Genomic DNA, 21,992 nt, shown 5'->3' with positions numbered 1-21,992 from the left:
CTGTTCTTTAGAACGAAAAGGGAGAGGGGCTGCTTGAGGAGGGACAGGAAGGCGCTGAATTTTGCATGCATCTCACGAATGGGAAAACCCTCCTCGTTAACACCCCGTTTCAGGAAGAATTCTAGACCCCTAAAAAGAACACACTCTTTCCTCTTATTGGTTGGAGTAACCAGTGACCAGCATTTGGCCTCGGGGTTTTAAAGGGCACTTGGATGGAAAGTGACTGGAGCTTCCCCTTCAAGCTACCAGGAAGCCAAAACTTGTTTTTGGGGTGATCTATTTGCCAACACCACGCATTTGCTTTTTTCCCTTCACGATCAACTTGCTTCAGGATGGATCAGGAGTGGGGAAGGGGGCACTCGCTTCTGACTTCACTGGGATGCTGAGCACGCAGAGTGCAGCGAAAGCACCACTGGAGCAGGAGAAGCTATGGAAATATGGAAATATGGTTGGAAATGAGCCAATGCTAAGGTGATGCAGAGAAGACTGAAATCATTCTGTACAACACCCCCTCCCCCACCAAAACATAAAAACAAGCAGACTTGTATAAAAGGTAGATTTCGAAACAGTCGCTCTCTTGTTTGCGTTTCAGGCAAAGGCTGGTTGGCAAACCCTGAATGCTTTGAGGAGTCCCCCTTCCCCCACTCGCTCCTTACATGAAACTCCCCACCAGTGGGGGTTACAGCAGAGAGCAGGAACCTCCACCCTGTTCCCAATCCCGAGAATAGCGATCCCCAACCTGTGGGCCGCAGACCACATGTGGTCCTTCGATTAATTGGAGGTGGGCCCCGAAGGATGCCTTCTCCCTCCCGTCCCTTTACTTCATTCCCCCCAGTCCTTTACAACACACTTCATTGTTGTGGCGTGTCTGTATCTTATTTTGAAGGGATGTTTAAACATTACCATAGTGATCAGAGAGCGCTAGGGCAGTGGTTGAGAGTACAGGAGTAAACTACCCCCTCATCGGGCCTCAGTAAAAGGCGTTGAGTGGTCCCCGGCATTGAGTGGTCCCTGGTGATAAAAAGGTTGGGGACCACTGCCCTAGAAGGTTACAAGAGATAGAGCCTGAGGGGTCCGTCAGTCCGTCTCTCCCTTCCTGGGTCTGCGGAAGCATCACAGCTCCCGGTAGGCCCCACCCCCACTCGCGGCCGCACAGTAGAAGGCAGCGGAAGGACCACCGTCAGATGCAGCCTTGTGGCTCAGGTAGCCCAGCGTCAGCTCTGTTGGCCAGCAGCCAAAGGGCAAGCAGTGCTCAAACTCGGCCCGGTCCACATTGGCCAGCAGCTCCACATCATGCGGGGGGATGGGCTCCAGGGTGGTGGCCTCCCTGTGCCTACAGGGTGGTGGCTGCTTCGGCTGTTGTGCGGCCTCGTGAGCTGGCGAGGGGCTGGAGAAGGCAGCCAGAGGGGCCAGGAAGCAGCTGCGGAAGAGGCCGGCCACAGCGGAGCAACAGCTGGCCACAGTGGAGCGTGTCGCACCCAAGCCGCCGTTGCTTCATCAGCCCGCTGCCGCTTACATTGTGACTGACCTCCCTAGCACAGCGAGATGCAGAACAGATGGGGACACCTTAGGAAAGCACCAGCGGGTCCTGCTTGCTGCCGCCCAAAGCCAGGCTGGTTTGAGCGGCTTGTAAGGCTGCTCGCGGCATCCAGGCCAGGCGGGACATTTTGTAAAAGCTTCAGGATGCGGGGCATTTCGTTGTAACCCATGATAGCCCCATGAGATGCGGGGTGGATGGGCACCTTACTCAAAGCCTCAGTGTTGAATACCCTTACTATTAACTACAATATGATTACTGTCAGTTTCTGTCTCTCACACATTCACAGTAGAGGTCAGACTTTAAGAGAATTTTGCAAAGTTGGACGGTTACACCTTAAAGATATTTTGATTCTGACAATAAACCAATCATAGATTGAAAATGTAAACAGCAGTGTTTTGTGGCCATTAAGTGTAAAACCACACAGTATGTCATTATTACATAAGAATTAAAATGCAATCAAGAAAAGTAAAATGATTATTCATGATAACACTAAGGCCCATTATGCACGGCCACCAAAACGGCGATTTCAGGTCACATGGAAAACGCGGAGGGGGAAGACATGAAGCACACCGGTTATGCACGGGACGGGGCGCGACGGTGGCAAAACCCAGAGTAACCGATTATGCACGTGGCGATCCCAGTGCCGCTTCTGGTTGCGCCCCGGTCATCCGGAAGCTGTGCTTTCTTCCGCGTTTTGCTTGCGCGGCTTTTTCGGCGGCATGCACCGAAGCTGCGGCCGGTTGCAGCCACCTCCGTGCATTATCGGTGATTTTAGTCGCTGCCATTCCACCCCGAATGTGCGTTATTCCCCCCATGCATAATGGGTCTAAGAGGTAATCATGCTATACTTCTAGGTTTTCTAAACTGAATAACATCTATAATGGTGGAGAATCCTGGTCCTTGTTCAAGCCTCAAGAAATTCAATTACATTTCTCAATCAATTCTAATTCATGAGTTTCATTCTGGAACCTCCCTTTGAAAAATGGTAACTTGCAGGTCAGTAAAAGTATTTCTAGGACATTCTAGCATGAAATTGCTAAAACAGAATTAATCAAGGGATCTTATTGCACTGGGAAGATAATAAAAAGTACCAGTATAGAAGTGTGGTCAGAACTAGGGAGGTGCTGGGACTTTAAACTATAACACTGCAGTCCCTGTTTTTTTTAATTCTGAGTGTATGGAGAACATAATTTTCAAAGTGATGGATGAAAAGACAGCCAGAGTGGTATAGTGGTTAAGTTTGGTGAACTCTTAATATGGAGAACCTGGTTTGAAGCCTGCTGGGTCAGTCACAGTTCTGTCAGAGGTCTCTCAATCCCACCTATATCATAAAGTCCCTGTGAAGTAAAGGCAATTGTAAATCATGTTGAGATTCCTTAGGGTAGAGAAAAGCAGCATATAAAAACCAACCATTCCTCCTCATCTTCTAAGCATGTACTCAAGATACCTGCTTTGTTAGCTGTTACTTCTGATTAGGAATTCAGCAGCATAAACGTTCTACCTGGTCTTGTATTAGTTACTCATGTGTACCAGGTTCTTCAAGACCAAAATCAAACCAATGTTTTTAAAATGATATAAATGAAGTATGGTGAATACATGTGTAATACAAGTACCTTGTTGCTTCAGTCAGCTTGGAGTCATGTTTGCATGCAGTTCTAGCAGATTTGAGTCTGGCTGATGGACTCTGCCCATGGGTCCACTCATTTAGGAAATATTGGGATGTATGGTGTTTAATGTATAGTATCTTCATTATGTAAATGTTTAAGGCAGAATGATGTGTGACAATATACTTGTATTATTTATATATATATATATATATATTTGTTTGTTTGTTTGTTTATTTATTTATACGCCGCCCTCCCCTGAGGCTCAGGGCGGTTTACATGGAACCGGAATAAAAACAACATGATAAATTGAACATTTGTATTTGTTCTCTAGGATAACCATGGGACTAGCATTTGTTCTCTAGGATAACTATGGGACTAGGGAAGGATCATGGCCCATTGTTAACATGCTCTATTAGGTCTAATTTCCCTAAAATGGTGTCCTTGCAAGTGGTTAGGAACTTGTACATTCCAAGAATAACAACAAGCCGAAAAAACATATTCTACAATTGTCTGCCTAACAACGTTTCATTTGCATGCCAAGGAGGGTCCATCAAAAGAGCAACCTACTTAACTAATGACATATTCTGTATCCTTTCAAAATTCCCAGGGACTCTGCAGAATGAGAATACTATTAAAATTCTGTTTCCATGAATGCTGCATGAGTTACAAATGCCAGATGTCTTTCCCCTGGCTGTCTATCATGTGGCAGCCCAACCAGCATCTAAAAGGTAAAATAGTAGGTGTTTGCTAGGAAACGTACAGTTTTCAAAGATTTAGTCCATTACTAATGGGGGGAAAGTCTTTGGGTGTCACATGTGTCAAAGTTTCAAACTTCTGCACAGTTCCCTAGGGAAAGCCATGGTGACAGATGTGTTCAAGACAGAATTGCAAGCAGGCTAAGCAGTCAGATGGAGATCATTAGTCTGTGTGACAAGTCACCATTCCTGAGTGATTAAGAGGTAACAGTTGACAAGAATAATGCATAAATTATATATGGTGAGGTTAGCATACCATAATGTTTTCATATAAATGTTTACAAAGGCAGAAAAAAATTATACGGAAAAAGACTGGTAGAATTGCATACCACTCTTAACTGTAGAAATCAAGCAGCACGGGCTCTCAAGCAGTAAGCAGCTATTCGGAAGGAGCCGTCTCAAAGAAGCACAGGCAGCCAAATTATATTCTCATTTGAGGCAATCAAAGAATGAAACAGTTCCAGAACTTCAGCTTACAAAGGCCCCAAACCACTGCCGTGCACAAAGACGGTAAAATTCCACTGTTACTGAAATTTAAGCACAAGGCATGCAATTTACCACCCACCTTCCAATTGCAGACTTGTAATCCCCCCTCCTACTTTCTTTTTTGCATTCCTTAAGAAATCTTTTCACACCCGTCCTATGTAAACGGTGTGTACAGAGCCCATCCAATATTAATGCAGGACATTTTTACTTGACACCAGGAAAGGACAGTGCTTCTCAGACACATACTTGATGTAATGACTTTAGTTTTAATTGTAGGTCTTTCGCAAGAAGGAGGAGCAGCCTGGGCTGCCTTTTTTTGCCTGAAATTGGTCTCATTTGGTTGGAAAACAGGCCCCCTGAAAAGTGCCTCATAGGAAATAATGGCAGACTGATAGAAAGAAATGGAAGGTGTGGCAAAGGAAGTCACTTTCTGTTTGTGAAAGGAAACAAACCACAGGGAGGAAGGATGGCAAATGCAGAGTGGAAAAATAATATTTTTATTGACAGCCAATCACTGTAAGAGTAGGGAAATGCAGTCCATTTTTTAAAAGGCAGTGGCAATTTAAAGTTCCTGCTAGGCTGCTGCTTGACCACCATTTTAGAAATTATTAAAGAAAAATGTGGCTGCATAGTATGTCACCTAGTTTGGAGGTCTGTAAAGGTAAGCTCCTTTGCACAGTTTTCTTGAAAATTAGGGGTTCTACAGACGTCAAGGTGTCCTGTGCAAATCTGGTGCCATTATGATTGTTATAAATAGCTACCACATAGATGTGACTCACATGCTGGTAATGTTCTATCTGAAAAAAGCAATTGTGATAGGACCCCCGCCCCCTTATCCAGCCCAAATCCAAAACTGTAATGATTCTTTTTTTCTTGTCATACACTCTTTGTTAGTGCGGCCCATAACCCAACTAACTAGGATGAAGACAGGATGAGGAAGAGAAGACAAACATTCCACATACTGCAGTAAAGACTCCAGGAAGAACTAGCACTTGGGACCTAATGTGGGCTGCTCCTCTTATTGCGGCTCTGAAACCAGTAAGTGAGAGGTAGAACGTTCCTATAAACAAAGACTATTCCACTGAGAACCATCGGATTTCTTTTTAAGAAAGTTGACAGAGTCCTGAAAACAAATAAGTCTTGAAATATAAAACAAACAAAAAAATAGCGAACACTCTCACCCTGGACCTTTAATTGCTTCTATAATTGCATGGTTAGGTAATGAATGAATAGTTTACTTCTTTTTAAAAAGGGAGCTTAATTTTATCCCATTCATTGTATTCTCATGAGAAGCTTTCTACATTGTATTTTTTAATAATTTAAACATTGGCTGTGGCAGCGTATAAAAAATAAATGATGGGCTATGCACTTTAAATGAAGATTACTGCTCTCACACATCTGAATTTAAATTATTACATTCATGACGATGGGAGGTCTGTCCTGTAGTGACAGAATTTGCGGTTTAGAAACATTCTCTTACATTTGTATAATGTTAATGAAATAGTAACTTTAAAAGCGAGGCTTAAAGTTTACTGTACAAGATATTGTAGTTGTTCTTCATATTAACATTATTTTAAGCCAGTCCTTATTCTTGTAGTTTTTGTCTATGAGCCCAGAAATATTACTCCTGTTTCAAACAAAAACAAACTCTAGTTACTCATGGCATCTGAATGTAGAAACCTGGACGAACTGGTGTTGGTTTGCTTCAGATACTGGCTTGTGGGAAGGAAATTCCAATTAATATACAATACCTATTTATCTTTCTCTACTTAACTTTGTTTCTCCTCCACTTTTCTCCCCAGTGGAGATCCAAAGCAGTTTACAGAATTCTCATCTCCTCCATTTTATCCTCAGAATATCTCAGGGAGTTGTTAGGTTAAGAGTCAGCTAGCCCAAGGTCAGCAAGCTTCCATAGTACAGTGCTGATTCAAACTTAGGTCTCCTCCTTTATATTATCTATCTATCTATCTATCTATCTATCTATCTATCTATCTATCTATCTATCTATCTATCTATCTATCTATCTATCTATCTATCTATCTATCTATCTATCTATCTATCTATCTATCTATCATACAGCATGTGTGTAATGCAGCCAGAAGATCCTAAGATTGTCTGGCAGCCAGGGACAAGACATTCAGAGGTGGTTTGTCATTGCCTGCCCCCACATCACAATCTTGGTATCCCTTGAAGGTCACCCTTCCAAGTGGTAGCCAGGGCCAACCCTGCTTAGCTTCCAGGATCTGACAGGGTTGGGCTTGCCTGTTCTCTCCAGATCGAGTCTCCTCAATCCTAACACAATGTCCCAGCTACTACACCAGACTGGCTCTATATGGATACAACAGAAATTGGAGCTTGGTTTCATGCTCTGTGCAAGAAGGAAGAGTGGAAGAGAGAGAAAAGTACGCAAACAGACATTGAATAAGCACCTGTCATGGTACATTGCTGTTTACTCTTGCTTACCTTCTCTTCCCTTCCTTTTTACTGCTTTCTCTGTGTCCAGTTTTAAATGTTGAATTCCTAGCAGAAGGGACATGTTTTTGTTTTTTACAGTCTTTCTAGTGAATGCTCCAAAATGCTATACTGTGTTGAAATGAGTTTTAAATGGCAGAAAATGATGTTAAAATTAACTGGGAATACCAGCAATGAAAAATGGCTTACGGTGAATAACATACAGATACCAATTATTTTGAGTCCAGCGGCCCCTTTGACCAATAAAGTTTTATTCAAGATATAAACTTCCATGTGTAAGAACACTTCTTCAGATACAGTGAAACAAGATATCCTCAACCATTACAAATGGTTAGTTGCCAGAAGGGCTAGTTAGAATCAAGATGTATAATTAACTGGGTCATTATAGCCGAGATTGGAATAAAGTGATTGGTATAATCTATGAATAGCAGTAAAGTAGCATACAAAGTAAGAGTCAACAAACAGATGTGAATACTAAGTTTGAGTCCAGTAGCACCTCCAGGACCAACGGATATCAAAATGACGTTCATTATTCCTTACAAAACTAAGTAAACAATTGGGTAGTAGTAGGACTATCAAAGATGGCAAATCAAATGTTTTCTGAGACAATTTCTTTAAGATAATCATAGGACAGAGTATGTTGCCTTGATAAAGAGAACTCCACCAGTCATTAAAATCGCAGCTACATTCCTGTCTAGCAACTGCTGATGCATATATTACTTTCCTCCATAATAAGTCCTATGTATAGGTTGACCAGGACCCTACATTGGAATAGGCCCTGAACCACTGTGAAACGTTCACCACAGGATAGGTTTGTAAGGGAAGATAAAAACATATTTCAGCAATGAAACAATACTATACATTTTATTATATAATAATAATTAATAATTATTATTATGGTTATTATTGTTGTTATTACTATTATTATATTATTATTATTATGGTCTCATAGGTTGGTCAGTTCAGGGATCTGAGGGGATTTCTGGGGGCCCCAGCAGATGTTGGATTAGTCAACTTCAACCAAATGTCTGGTGGAAGAGCTCCATTTTACAAGTTTTGCAGACCGGTGGTAGCTCAGGCAGGGCCCTGATCTCTTCAGAGAGCTCATTCCAACAGGTGGTGCCCAGACCAGAGAACACTCTGGCCCTGATTGAGGTTAGATGTATATCTTTGGGGGCCAGGGATTACCAGCAAGTTGGAAGTGGTAGAGCACAGAGCTCTTTGGGGGGTATAAATAGTGAGGCAGCCCCTCAGATACACTGGGTCCAGATCGTGTATGGCTTTAATGATTCCATAGTGTTACATCATTATGCTGCTTAATACAATACAGCATCCAGGATGAAATGACCTGAGAAACACTGATTCCTTACCGAAAATACAGCTCAAAAAATGGGTGATGTTTTATCTCCCAGATGAAAGTCTAAAACAACAACAGGTTTAGCAACATGTTTCCATCGTGTGTTTGAATTAAAATATATATTTTTAAGAAAATCTATTTATTCCGTATAAAATTTATTTACCCCACTTTTTAATGCTGAAAATACTTTTTTTATCATTTGGCTCATTTAGCAATAGGTGGCATTTTATATAAAAAGAGGCACTTGTTTTATTATCATTATATTATTTTTCAAATAGAGCAGAACAGTATTAATGCCATTAATTGCTGTACAAAGTACTTCGTAATTGGTCTTAGATAAGCAAATGAAGAGACCCAACTCAATCCTCACTGAAAATGAAATAATTTTGTCAGCGAGAGCAAGAGCCCATCATAAAATCTATTTACCAAGAAAGTTTTACCTCATGCTTACAAGGGTTCATTTTGTGAAGCTCTGTTTCCTCCTTACGATTTTTCTTCTTTTTATGACAAAATGTTTTGTCTGAGTTCTTGTCAACTGTAACACTTGTGGACTGGCCTTGGTTAAATCTCTACTCATAGTTCAACTTGCCTAACTGGTAAATCTGGGCTGGAAAATTCCTGGAGATTCTGGGTAGACTTTTTTTTTGGGGGGGAGGGAAGTTATGGGGAGGGGAATTAAGCCTCATATCCAAATTACAAAGGGCAGTTCCCCTAGAGAAAATTGATGATTTGGTAGGTAAACTATATGGCATTGTATCCTACTGATATCCCTGTCCTCTCTACACCCCATCCACAAATCTCCAGGAATTTCCCAACCTGTATCTGGCACCCCTCCCCCCATTCCCTACTGGTGGCCTGGAGGGACCTGGGAACTCTAGTCAAGAGACCAAAAGACTGGGTGAGCTCCGTGGAAGAATGGTGAGACCTTGGGTCCCAACGTTATTGGGGAAAAGACAGGCATATCAATAATATTTTTTTTAGAAAAAAAAATACTGTTCCTCCAAGCAACTCAGCATCTTTAGGTATGTTTTGCATATACAACTTGGGCTTTGTCCTCTTCATATGGGACTTCCTATCTAGCAGAGAGGCACTTGTACAAAGAAAGATACCACATCTTTTAATATGAAATAGTATAACTATTGAACAGCAGTTCTGTTCACTCTCATCTTCAAATACATAACCCTTGGTAGATTAAGGAAATAAATGAAATGAAACAAAATCTAAAAATCTATATTTTAATCTACCTAATAACTGCATTTGTTTTATCAAAAGAGAAGGTATAAAATAATAACAACACCTGCAGACCAATCATGAGAGTTCCCAAATTTAACTCCTTCCACATTTTTTTCTATCCTTAAATGTCCCTCTCCCCATCTGCTTTGGATTTTGTTGTATCTATGGTGCCGATATGTGTGATATTTATGTAAATAAACAACTGTATGCATATTAATATGTATGCATTCTTCATTCTCATTGCAAAAAAGGTAGAAGCCTATACTATTATGGTATTTTAGTTTATAGAAGGATATAGGATTTTACAAAGGTATATCCAAGATTTATTGCAAACCTTTTTCCTTTTCTTTTTTTGCCTAACAGATATAACAACCTGGAGTAAATTTGCATTGATCCATTTCTTAACCAGTAGATCTTTTCAAGAAGTAGTTCAGTTCTAATATAATTAATCATATTGGACTTTTACAGGGGAAAAAAGGCTTCTAATTAATTATCTACAGCGTGGAAACAGGGAGGTATAGGATTTTATAATTTCTCAAGAAAATATAAAAACTTCCCAGTCACCATGCCATATTAGGGGTGTGTGTGTGTGTGTGTAATGCAGAACTACCTTTCTAGTGTTAACAAGTCATCACTTGAATAAATTTTCACTTACTATTTCCTTCTGCTACACTTAAAACAAGAGCAACAATAAGAACTTAGCCAGCTAGCTCAATTTACGCTGTACAGCTTTTAACTTCGAAAATAGCAAGGCATTCTCCTACCACAAGAAACCCACAAGAACTAGAATGCCCTAGGGTCTCTTCCTTTGGTACTGAATTCTCTATTTATGACAAAAGGAAATTATTTAAATAGTTTATATAAAACAAAGCATTTATAAAACTTTCTCAAAATGACAGCAACATCTAAGAGGATACTTCCAATATATATTTCTGTGTGGTTTGGCTTGTATAAGTAATGGATAGAGTTATAAGTGATGTAAAAAAAAAATAAACATTCAGCTTTGCTTGTAAAGATAGGAAGCAGAAGAAACAAGTGAGGAACCACAAGATTCATGGAGGGGGATTCCATCCTCTCCTACTCACTAAGCTTTCCCCTTGGCAGCTGGGTGTCCCTGCAGCCCAGCTCCAGTCCTGCTGCCTCAGTGGCTAGAAGGGCAGCAAAGACTCCTGGGCCCTTACCACACCTGCTTCCAGCACAGCCATCTCATTGGAACCAGGGCAGGGGAAACAGTACAAGGATGGCTATGGAGCTATATACACCCTCACCTGTCCAAATATCACCTCCTTGGTGAGCAGGAATATAGCCACTTCACTTGTGGGGAGGGCTAATGAGTCCTACGTCTCCTCCCCCAGCCACCTCCAGGTTTAACACCTCAACCATGAGGGAAGAAGCATAGCTTCAGCAGTGGGGAGGGCTGGCAGGTCCCATGACTTACCCTGCCTGTCTTCAGTTTTGCTCCTTCAGCAGCTGAAGGGGACAGAGATCAGCAGCTTGTACTATTTTTCTTCTGCCCTCCTTCTCCTTGCAAACCCCTGCATCTGGAGAACAGTTGCATGTGTTATTCTCTGTTTGAGGGTTGTTGTTTTTTTTGTTTCCCCCTTTTTACTTCTGGATTTTTCTGTAGCTCTGGGTCTCCCCCCCTCCCAAGTTTGTATAAATATCTCTTTTGTTTCTATACGGCCCCCATCTGCAGATTTAAGTATCCACAGATGGAGTCACAATGACTGTTGGATATATAGATTACAGACCTCTGTACTTATTTATTTATTTATTTATTTATTTATTCGTTCATATTTATATACCGCCCAACCCGAAGCCTCAGAGAGCAAATAAATTTGAGCAGATAAACATGACAGGCATGGGGAAAAAGGAAGAGTAAGAAAGCAGAACAATACAAGATGCATTGTTTTATTTGATTTTTATACCAGACTCCTGGCAAGCTGGCTCAGGGTGCAGAGACATAGATATAAATACAATAAAACCGGTTAAATGTTTATTTTAAAATCAAAATTATATATTTAATCGTGCTTACTGGGGGTGAACAGGCATCCCAGGTAGCAGCCTGGAAAATGCCCAACCTCATCAAAACCAGCCCTGAGAATGTTTATCAAGGATTTTGACTTCCCAGCAGTAAATACAACATCTGCAAGTAAACTTTTGAATATTTTATAATTTTAATATTTAACTGTTTAAATTGTTTATTGATCAAGAAGGAGAGGAAGACGAAGAAGAGTTGGTTCTTATATGCCACTTTTTTCTATCAGGAGTCTCAAAGCGGCTTGCATTCGCCTTCCCTTTCTTCTCCCCACAATGGACACCCTGTGGGGTAGGTGAGACTGAGAGAGCCCTGATATTACTGCTCGGTCAGAGCAGTTTTCCCAGTGCTGTGGTGACCCCAAGTCACCCGGCTGGTTGCATGTGAGGGAGCGTGGAATCAAACGCGGCTTGCCACATTAGATGTCAGCACTTCTAACCACTCCATCAAGCTGGCTCTCAATGTTTTAATGCAGTGATATATTGTAAACTGCCCCAAGCTGGTATCTGGAAGGGGTGGTTATATAAATCCAAGGATAGATTAAATAAATAAATTTGGTAGTCACTTATAATTGAATATTCAATAGTATTATTTCATTGCTTAGAACAGGTAATTAATTGTCCTGCCTATATATTTGTATTATCCCAAATCCCACCAAGGGTACATTATTTCTGATCCTATATTGTTGTTGTTGTTGTTGTTGTTGTTGTTTAAATCTCTGTGTTCCAGCCACATTTAGAGTAGCACATGTCTTGTTTATCATGGATCCACTAATACTAATGGGGGGTGATTTTGGTAAAATCAGTGATTACCGTTTTGGTCACAATTAAAAACAAAGCCAGCAAATCCCTAGTCAAAGAATAAGGTGTAGTGGGAGGAAGGCAGATCCTTCTGCAGGATTTTGTTGTTGTTAAATTTTGGCTATAACCATAAGTCATATTCACAGGCATAAGACACACATGTATTCTAATAACATGTGTTAACAGACAATGTTACTGTTTATTTATAAATGTGACACTGTCCCTGAAGATAAAACTGAATACTTTAACAATGGAACTCTGAATTCCCTGGTGTCCTGTCCTCATATGAAATTGCAATATAAATGCTTGCTCAAATGTTTTATCTACTAAATTCTAACTACTTGCTAGTTGGCTCAATAACGGATATACTTCTTAGAATTCTCTCAGGACATATATTAACACTCCATATTTAGAAGTGATGATGCAAATGCAAAGCAAGTAATTTGCAACTGTACACTAGACTGGAAACAGCCATTGTTATTATACCAAACTAGTTCAGAAGAGAAAATAATATGCAAAACCTGGTGTGAGGCGTCTTCTTCACTATACTGCTGCACCCTCTGGTGTACTAGATGGGTTTGAGCCAATGTCTCTCTTTCTTACTTTCTCCTGCTTTGCCCCCAAGAAGCTTAGGCCAATATACATGGGTTTCCATTATCGTTATATAAAAAATCCTGTAAAGTTGTTTAAGCCAAGAGTGTTTAGTTGGCCTAAGATTCACCCAAACAATCTTCATGGCAGACTATGGATTTGAATGGGAGTCTCCCAAATCCTTGTACAAGTTTAATTCCTATACCAAAATGTCCCCGCTCACCACCCGAACTCATCTTGCTCTCAGCTGGCAGCTTCACAGAAGCTCAAAGGAAATGGTGAATGTGGTTAGTATATGTTGTAACCTTCCAGGCTTGCACTAGAGAAGGCAAAATATCTCAAACTGGGCCAGAACATATTACATCCTTAGGCACTTCCTCAGATGGGTTAGTCCTTATTTCCTATGAACAAAATGTAAATAGTCCTTTCCTATTATAAACATCTGTCACTGGGTTTTCTAATGGCCTTTACAAGCAACACCCATTTCCCTTCTCATCTCTCTAATCCCCTTTAACATCCAGTGTGAAGAGCATATTTAAAAAAAATCTAAAGGCTGGATTACTTCAGAACTTTAAGTTGGCCCAAATAAAAATACTATTGTTGCTATTTGGCATTTGTCTAAATGGATCATCATGGTTGCCTGCATCTTTTGTTTTTTTAATGAAAAATTAAACTTTCAGAGAATGGGTCTGAAATGTCCCTGGTAAGCAAATCAAAGATCTATTTACATTCCTGATGCCAACACTAAATGGACCGCCACAAAATGAGTTGTGCAACATTAGACTTGGGGATGGGCATGAACCTAGTCACAATTCAGCATGAATGTGGCCTGCTTTGGAGCCCTAAAACCAATGTTCAGGGAAGTTAGCTTCCTGAACATTTATTAGACTTTTTGTCTGGTTCAGCTTTTCAAACCACTTAAACCTAACAGCTGAACAGCATAGGCCCACAGCTGACCTGTTAGGTTTAAATGGCTGCAAGCAGGGGAAAAATGAAATCACCAGTGAAATGGCTGCCAATCATTTCTGATTAACAGCATCCACCCCACTGTGAGCCATTTCATCAGTTAGTTTTACTTTGCCCCAAATGGAAGTAGAGAGAGAAAAAACTGCCAGCCATTTAAACCTAACATTGTCAGGTCTACCCATCAACTAGGTTTAAATGGCTGCAAAGTGCCCCATTTCAAAGTGGCTGCCAACCATTTAAAACTAACAGTGGGCTGTCTGCCTTTTAAAGTTGTTAGTTTTGCTCACCACCTTCAAAGTGGAGGGGAAACGCCAATGGGTTAAATGTCTACCAGCCATTCATCCATCCCTGGGCAATCCTTCTTTTCTCGTGGCTGCAGCACTAGAACAAGGGAAATTATCTGATATACTTCTCTGCTGATGTCTCAACACATTGGCTGTCATCAGACTTGAAATGGAACCTAATAATAATCAGGTTAAAAACTGTAAAGGATGATTAATTATATTTTCATCTCTTGACTGTTAGGTATATGTAATTAGCAGAAATTCACATAATTAACAGTGCCATCCTATGCAGAGTTACCCAACCAACTACAATATAAGCGATCAGCAATTGCTGAGCAATCATTAGCAATGGCACCACATAAAGATACCTAAGTGAACCAAACCAAAAGACATCTCTCTCTCTGTATGTATGTATGTATGTGTGTGTGTATATATATATATATATACAGAGAGAGAGAGAGATTTGATTGAAAGTGCAACATAAAATGGCCCTTGTTTTACTTTACCTTAAAAGACGGTGCTTTAAAGATGGATATATTGGTAAAACATCATGGACAAAATAAATACTAGGGGTATGGAATACTAGGGGTACACTGAACAAAAGAATTTGGTATTACCTGATATCCTGAATCCTAATGCCAATATAGCATTCAGATTTGGGATCTTTTGATAATTCCAATTTGGGGGGGAAGTACGTAATACTTTAAGGTCAATGATCTCCACAGGTATAATGGAGAATCTATCTGGGGGTATGTTTGTTTGTTTTTAGGTAAAGGCACCCAATTTATAGCATACCTGGGAGGGGTTCATTTAAGGGATGTGCAGACCATTTAAATGCTGTTTGTAAGCTGTGAATTAACTCTGGAAATATTTAAAGGGACAGAGAGTCCTTTAAAAATAATTTAACTGTGGCTATGCATCATTCCTGGATAATCCCAAATATTTTCATGATTTTTCAAGAATGGCTACATTGGTTAGCTGAAAATAGACTTTTTTGTGTTCTTGGTTACAGCCAAATGCACATCCATAATAAATACCCCCTCTTTCATTACCAAGGCTCCAATCAAGCACATATCTTTCTGCATCACTTTTTTTTTAAGTTGATTGATCCAGTGGAGAATTTTTTATGTCACATTCTGGTATAACCCTAGGACATGAGGTGTTTTAAATATAAATGTGCTGTGTTGTGATCACTAACAAGCCTCATGGAGACAACCTCCAAGTGGAATGATTTAAATTAGCAGATGCTGCTGAAGTTCTCTCAGGCTACTTATAGCAACATTTCCATAATAGTACTTTGCGATACTGATATGGATCTTTGAGAAATATGCTTTAACATAATGATAATTTCATATCACCTTTTAGAAAAGCACAGATAATAGTGTTCTGTTATGTTCTTCATTATAATTGTTGTTGTCAAAAATTCTCACTGAAATTTGACCATTTTGTTTATCTACTGATTCTGCCATCTGCCACCAAGCAAACATTGACTTTTTGACTGTTGCTAATGCAACTTTCTTGTTAACTTCATTTTCAGAGCAGCACCATCAATGAAGTTGGCTCGAGTTACAGAACAGGTTTTGATAGACATTCTATGTCTCCAGAGGACAATGAATCATTTTACATAGCCATACAGACTGGTTTCCCAGGAAATCCTTTTATTTAAATAGTTTACTAAAGGGTATGATATCGGTAAATTAACTGACTTGAAAAGGTTTCTCCCATTAATAATAAAACAGCCTTTTTATGGATTAAAGAGGGAGGAATAGTTTAACATTTAAAAAACAACGGATGGCATCCTTAAACTGTAAACAGACTTTCATTCAAAAATGCAGTCATGTATACAAAACTTTAAAAGTTTAAAGCAAAACCAAAAAAAATAACTAAAACATAGATTGCAGAGATGCCTAAACTGCTGAATGCCAGTTCAGACTGTAAAACTTTCCATCACTCAACAAACACACACCTTTAATGGCATGAAGAATGCCTATACAAGGATAAAGAAAAAAAATATTCCAGAGAATGATACAAGTGTTAGATATTTTTAAAACAAAAAAAAACTTTGCAGATAAAAAGAGCTACAGCAGCGGAAATCTCAGGGTCCTTATCCTCAAGAAGAAAACATATCAGCCTCATATCAGAGTGAAAAGGTCTCCTCCCCAGTAGTGTGGTAAGGTACCGCTCCCACACCAAAGAATGTTTAGGACAACTTTCTACCACTCCTGGAAGGTACTTGGGACCAAGCTGCTGCTGTGGCTTTTCCTGTGTGTCCTTATTATTTGAATCTAGAGCAATGGTTCTCAACCTTGGGGACAGGACCCCTTTGGGGGTTGAACAACCCTTTCACCGGGGTTGTGGCAGGGTGAGCAGATTGGCCGAGGGAGGGAGGGCTCTGCGACTGTTGCTGCTCCTCCTGCAGGCACCCACACTTGGCTGCCAGCCACTCCAGCAGTGCCTCCAGCGCAACGCAGTCTCCCACTAGGCGCTCTATGTGACAGCGCATCTCGGCAGGACAAGAAGCAGAACTGAACTGAGAAACCTCGGGGAAAAAAACAATTTATATACTATCATAAAGAATGGATGTTCACACCATTGGTCAGTTTCGGTTTAATTTCTGTGAAATAACACTTGCGTAATTTTATGGTTGGGGGTCACCACAACATGAGGAACTGTAATAAAGGGTCACGGCATTAGAAAGGTTGAGAACCACTGATTTAGAGCATGACAGGGTCATGGATGTGATGGAAAAACCGAGAGAAGGCAGTGCTCAAAGAATGTATCACCTGATCCATTTCAATCTAGCGATCCAGTTGGAGCCTAGAGATCCCCTGGAATTACATCTGATCTTCAATTGTAAGAGATCAATTCTCTTGAAGAAAATCACTGCTTTGGTGGGTGGATTCTATGGCATTTTGCCCTGTGGACGGTTCCCCTTCTCCAAACCCTCCCCTGCCCAGAGTCTGCCCCCAAATTCCCAGGAATTTCCTAACCAGGAGTTGACAAGTATAAAATAAGCTAGGGTTTGATGAAAATTAAGCAGTTGGGTGATTAGACATAGGAACAGGAGAACTATATATATAGTTCCTGTTATACATTATTACCTTGAGGCAGTTGATACAAATGTTACATATGAGACCAGAAACTTGGACAAGATGTTATTACTGATTATCCTCAATAAAACCAAGCCTTTGCATTTATGATGGACAGAGATAATTGATTTAATCAGGATGGCATGATTTAATGTGACAGCCTGGGCATCTGGTAGGCACAATTCAGGCAATGCAATTTATACATGAACTCCACTACTCTCAAGGGTGCTTTCCAGCTCTTCATTACTGCATAGATCTACTGTATTCATTCTCTAAAAGGGAAGAAGTTTAGCTTCTAGAACTGGTGACATTGATATTACTCACCTCCAGAATGTGCTGGTGGTCCACATAGCAACACCATTCCTTGCCCCTGCCGGACTGATACTGTGCTTCTTGTGCTGGTTTTGAAATTTTCAAGATCTGTTAGGAATATATAGACAAATGAATAAATAAATACACAAATTAATACATGGCTAGCATTCCATTTCCAAATGGGGAAGCGGACAGAATCTTAGGAATGCACATACACCTTTCCTTCAAGGAAGATGCATGCACATGAGTGGGAAGAGACTGCTTGCCTACAAGAAACAGTTATTTAGATCCATAGTAGAGGTTCAAACGTTAGCATTAGAAAACTCTTCTGTTGGTGAAATAACGGTTCAGTCTTCTGCTGCAGGAGATGCAACATGGGGAAATCAACAATTCAGGACAGTTGCAATGGAACATCACATCATTCTTTTCATGGACAGCCTATTGATACCTAGTTAATCCTAAACTGCAGAAGACACCTGAAGCAGATAGTTGGCTGCAGGGCCACTTCAGGTTATATGAAGAAAATAATACAAACATGATTTTGTGCAAAGTCAATGTTAAGCTTGATGCAAACACAGTCTCCAAAACAGTTGTTCAAAGCTTGCTGGTCTATGCCAAATGGCCCTGATCCAGTGAAATGCTCAGGTAGATCCTTAGGCAGCCCCGCTCCATTCAAAAGCCATATCAGGAGGAGCGGAAACATTATTAGAGACACAGACATCTGTGCAAATCTTTCAAGAAACACGCCTAATCACAGACAGCAATATGAATTTAACAGAATGCTCATGGATGCTCACTTTGCTTGAGCTATATACTAACAGCAATATGTGAGTCCCATCTGTGGATACCTAAATCCATGGGTTTGGACCACACCAATACTAAACAAATTTTTCTTCAAACTTGGGAGATGCCCCAGGTTTCCAGAAAAATCTGAAATCAAATATAAAATATATAGGAGTGTTAAATCCCCCCTTAAATATACTTGAGCAGAATGGAATCATTTCAGACTGGCGTAGGATGCCAGCTGCAGCTCCAGGCCTGTGGCAGAAGTCAGCGGCTGCTCTAGGACCAGCATTGGTGGTGGAGGAGTTTGACAGCTGCTGGAGGGCTGGTTGTGGTGGCAGGACGCCAGCTGATGTCATGGGCCCAGCTGTGGCGGTAAAGATAGCAGCCTAAGAGAAGATGATGTGGCCTGGAGTAGCACAAGGTTTGGTGGTGGTGGTGGTGGTAGGGATATGGGCCATAAGGATGAAATCAAGTGTAGGGAATTGTCGGCAATGGGGGAAATTGCCCCCTGTAACTATCATGGGTCCTCGCTTGTTTACTCTAAATTCTAAATCTAGTTTCTCATAACCTCAGTCTATTAGCTGACTCTCATATACATATTATCAAAGATGCTAGGGGTAAACAGTTAAGTACTGTATCACTGTGTATGGTGTATATGACCTGCTCATGTATGTAGGTTCCTGCCATGTAATTTTTGTTTTTGTTTGTCATGTTAAAATTTATAGTGAGCTTGACCTCTGGTAGGTTTCCAGATCTCTACAATTCAAATTCTATCACATTGTCTATTGCAGGGGTAGTCAACCTGTGGCCCTCCAGATGTTCATGGACTACAATTTCCATGAGTCCCTATCAGCGTTTGCTGGCAGGGGATCATGGGATTTGTAGTCCATGAACATCTGGAGGACCACAGGTTGACTACCCCTGGTAGGATATCCTATTCTGTTAATCACAATCATTATTCTATGCAATCCAACTTGAGTCCCAGTAAGAAAGGCAAACTATACAAAGCACAAATAAATAAACAAACAACAGGATGGTATTGGAGGAGGATGTTTAAATAAGATGAAATATAAGCAATGGGTGAGTATTTATTAGGTACCTATGTATGTTTAACAAACCTATAATGGTCTACGTACAAAAAACTGAGTTGTCTCTTCTCAGAACTCATACTTTCTAGATCTCACATAAAAATTCAGTGCAGAAGAATTAAACTAATACATGAAAAAGTTCTTGGCTACAAACAAACACACAAGAATCCATCATGAAGGTTATCTAGCTTATTAATTGCTTATCAACATAATTTAACACCCTTGAATTAGTGTTAGTGGCTGCAAACAGTCTACTATGACTATCAGCATTTTGAGCCAATCCTCCCAATGCCCAATATGAACTAACAGCACAGCACTGCAATTATCAGCCAGCATCTAGTTTGACTGTTTTAATCTTTTTAACAGGTTTTAATTGTTAATAATTGTTACATTAATTTATAAACTGATGTTTGTTTTTATGAATTACAGTATGGTTTTTATTGAAACTGTTGGAAAACTCCCAGAGTTAGCTCTGTTGAGAAGGGTGGTCAAGAAACCAATACTAATCTGAAGGAATTTTTTTTAAATCCTGTGCGGGTCTCTAAGAAGTGAGAAGCTAATCTCACATGAGGGTTGGGGATGGTGGGTGCTTTGCAGACAACAGGGGAAAGCACAAATAAATTCTATGTGCCTGGTCCACATGAGTTGCAAATAGCCCACCAATAGTGCTCTTATGTCTTAGTTAAAAATGGGAGTGGCAGAAAGGAGTACCCTAGACCTTGGGACCAAATTCTCTCAACATAAGCTTGCTTAAAGTATAGTAAGAACTAATAGCTCAGTCTTTGTTAGTAAAATATGGGTAACTCCTACTTCACATTCCATTAATTAACAACACAGTGACAAGTTCCAGGTCTAAGAAGAAAAACTGCAACACAACAAATTCTCTCCTCTCCTCTCCTTACCCTTTCCAAAACCAGGCATTCTGAAACATCCTTTTCCTCTGCCTTGTACATGACACTTAAAAAGCTCATTAATTGCCAAGGTTACTATTGGTGACCCAGCCAGTGGCACCAGTTATTGATCAGCAATTTCAGCTGCCAAGGGAATTCAGTGCAAAAACTCCAGCAGCACTGAATCACCTCGGTGGCCTTTTATTTTAGGTAGTTACTTTCCTTTAAGTTTCCAGGGTTTTATGTGTGTGTGTGTGTGTGTGTGTGTGTGTGGGAGGGGGGTTGTTTTGTTTTTAGAAACTGAACCTTGTATTTGCTATTCTCAAAACTGTTGTTCAGCACAGTAGAGAGCACAGGAGATAAATATATCGAACAGCTGCAAAGTAATTATACTGTTATAAAGGTGAGAAATTAGTCTTTGATTTTTATCCCCCTTTGATTTTTTTTCCTTTTAAAAACTTAAGAACATAGATGCACTGACAATATTGCTTGGTCTTACAAAATCATCTATTTTACCTAGTTATGTCAAGCTGTTCTTTTGGAGAAAGGATCATAATAATTATTTAATCCTAAGACTTGGGTAGTGATATAATAGCTTATAAAGGCTTTTAATGGTTAAAAGAAATAAGTTGAGACCCAGAAAACAGCCTTATTAATAAACATTTATCTGTGTTCTGTTGTAACACAAAGATGGTTGGAATAGGGTGGGTTGGCTGAGGTCCTTCCATGGGGTTACAGCTGGACCTGAATTCTATCATCATGTCTTATTCCCTTTTACCCATCCTCAGGGCAGGTTGAACATAGCAACCTGCCACCACTCCAGTAACAGAAGTTATCACCCTACAACAGGCTTCCTCAATCAGGGTTTCTTGATGGATCTCACAATTATTACAGTGCAGGGTTTTCTCTGCAATTAATCAAAATATGATGCAATAGATTTTCATAAATATTGCACAGGAAAAAGGAAGTGAAAGAACACACACCAGAAGGCTGCTCCTAGTCTCTTTCTCTCTCATGCATATACACTTCCTTACTATATAGTGGAAAGCAATAAAGTCCAAGCCTTAATAAATCAATGAAGTGCAATAAACTACAAGAAAGACCAACATGCATACAATGTATAGCCTAATTTTTACTCCAGTTTTTGCAAATCTTGTGCTCTAGCCCCTTCTCCTAAAGTAAATAAATCAATTTGGGGAGAGATTTGTTTTATCTGAACCTGGGATTTCCACCTGTTGACTTCTCCCTATAGACTAGAGAGTAATGTAGACCAATAGCGTGGAGTGGAGGATAAAACCCTGGGCCAATGGATCTCCCTGGGTTAAATCACAGTGAGTTGTAATTTGAAGAACCATTTCATGCATATTACATCCATAAATATGGAAACTTCTGTGGTTTAGGATGGAACCAACATTCCCAGAGTGGCCATATGCAAATTAATAACTCACATCCTTATTTCAACACTTGCTAAGTGGGAATAGCAATAGCCACACAAGACTTGCGAAGATGAATGAGAAAGAGACTGCAAAGCACTTTGTATTATTAACACTGCTTATTAATAATACATCTGCATTGTAAAAATGACTAACTCTTCAATACTGAAAGCATGTGTTTCATTAACAATACTATCTTCTACTCAAGCCTTGCTGAGAAACATTAAGAGCTTCTTTAAAGTACTACAACATGCACAAGAGGCCA

General features: G+C 40.2%; 1 protein-coding gene across 7 annotated transcripts in view; it reads right to left on the bottom strand.

The window, feature by feature from the left end:
* LOC143831783 (contactin-4) overlaps positions 1–21,992 on the bottom strand; it is a 669,529-nt gene that overhangs the window by 202,428 nt on the left and 445,109 nt on the right. For all 7 annotated transcript variants that reach the window (XM_077325228.1, XM_077325223.1, XM_077325222.1 and 4 more), the window contains one exon: positions 17,543–17,638. In XM_077325228.1, the coding sequence (XP_077181343.1) occupies positions 17,543–17,638 (96 nt within the window). The remainder of the gene's footprint in view (positions 1–17,542; positions 17,639–21,992) is intronic.

Source organism: Paroedura picta, chromosome 3 (genome assembly GCF_049243985.1).
Source record: "Paroedura picta isolate Pp20150507F chromosome 3, Ppicta_v3.0, whole genome shotgun sequence".
NCBI lineage: Eukaryota > Metazoa > Chordata > Lepidosauria > Squamata > Gekkonidae > Paroedura > Paroedura picta.
This window is presented reverse-complemented; position numbering and strand designations above follow the sequence as displayed.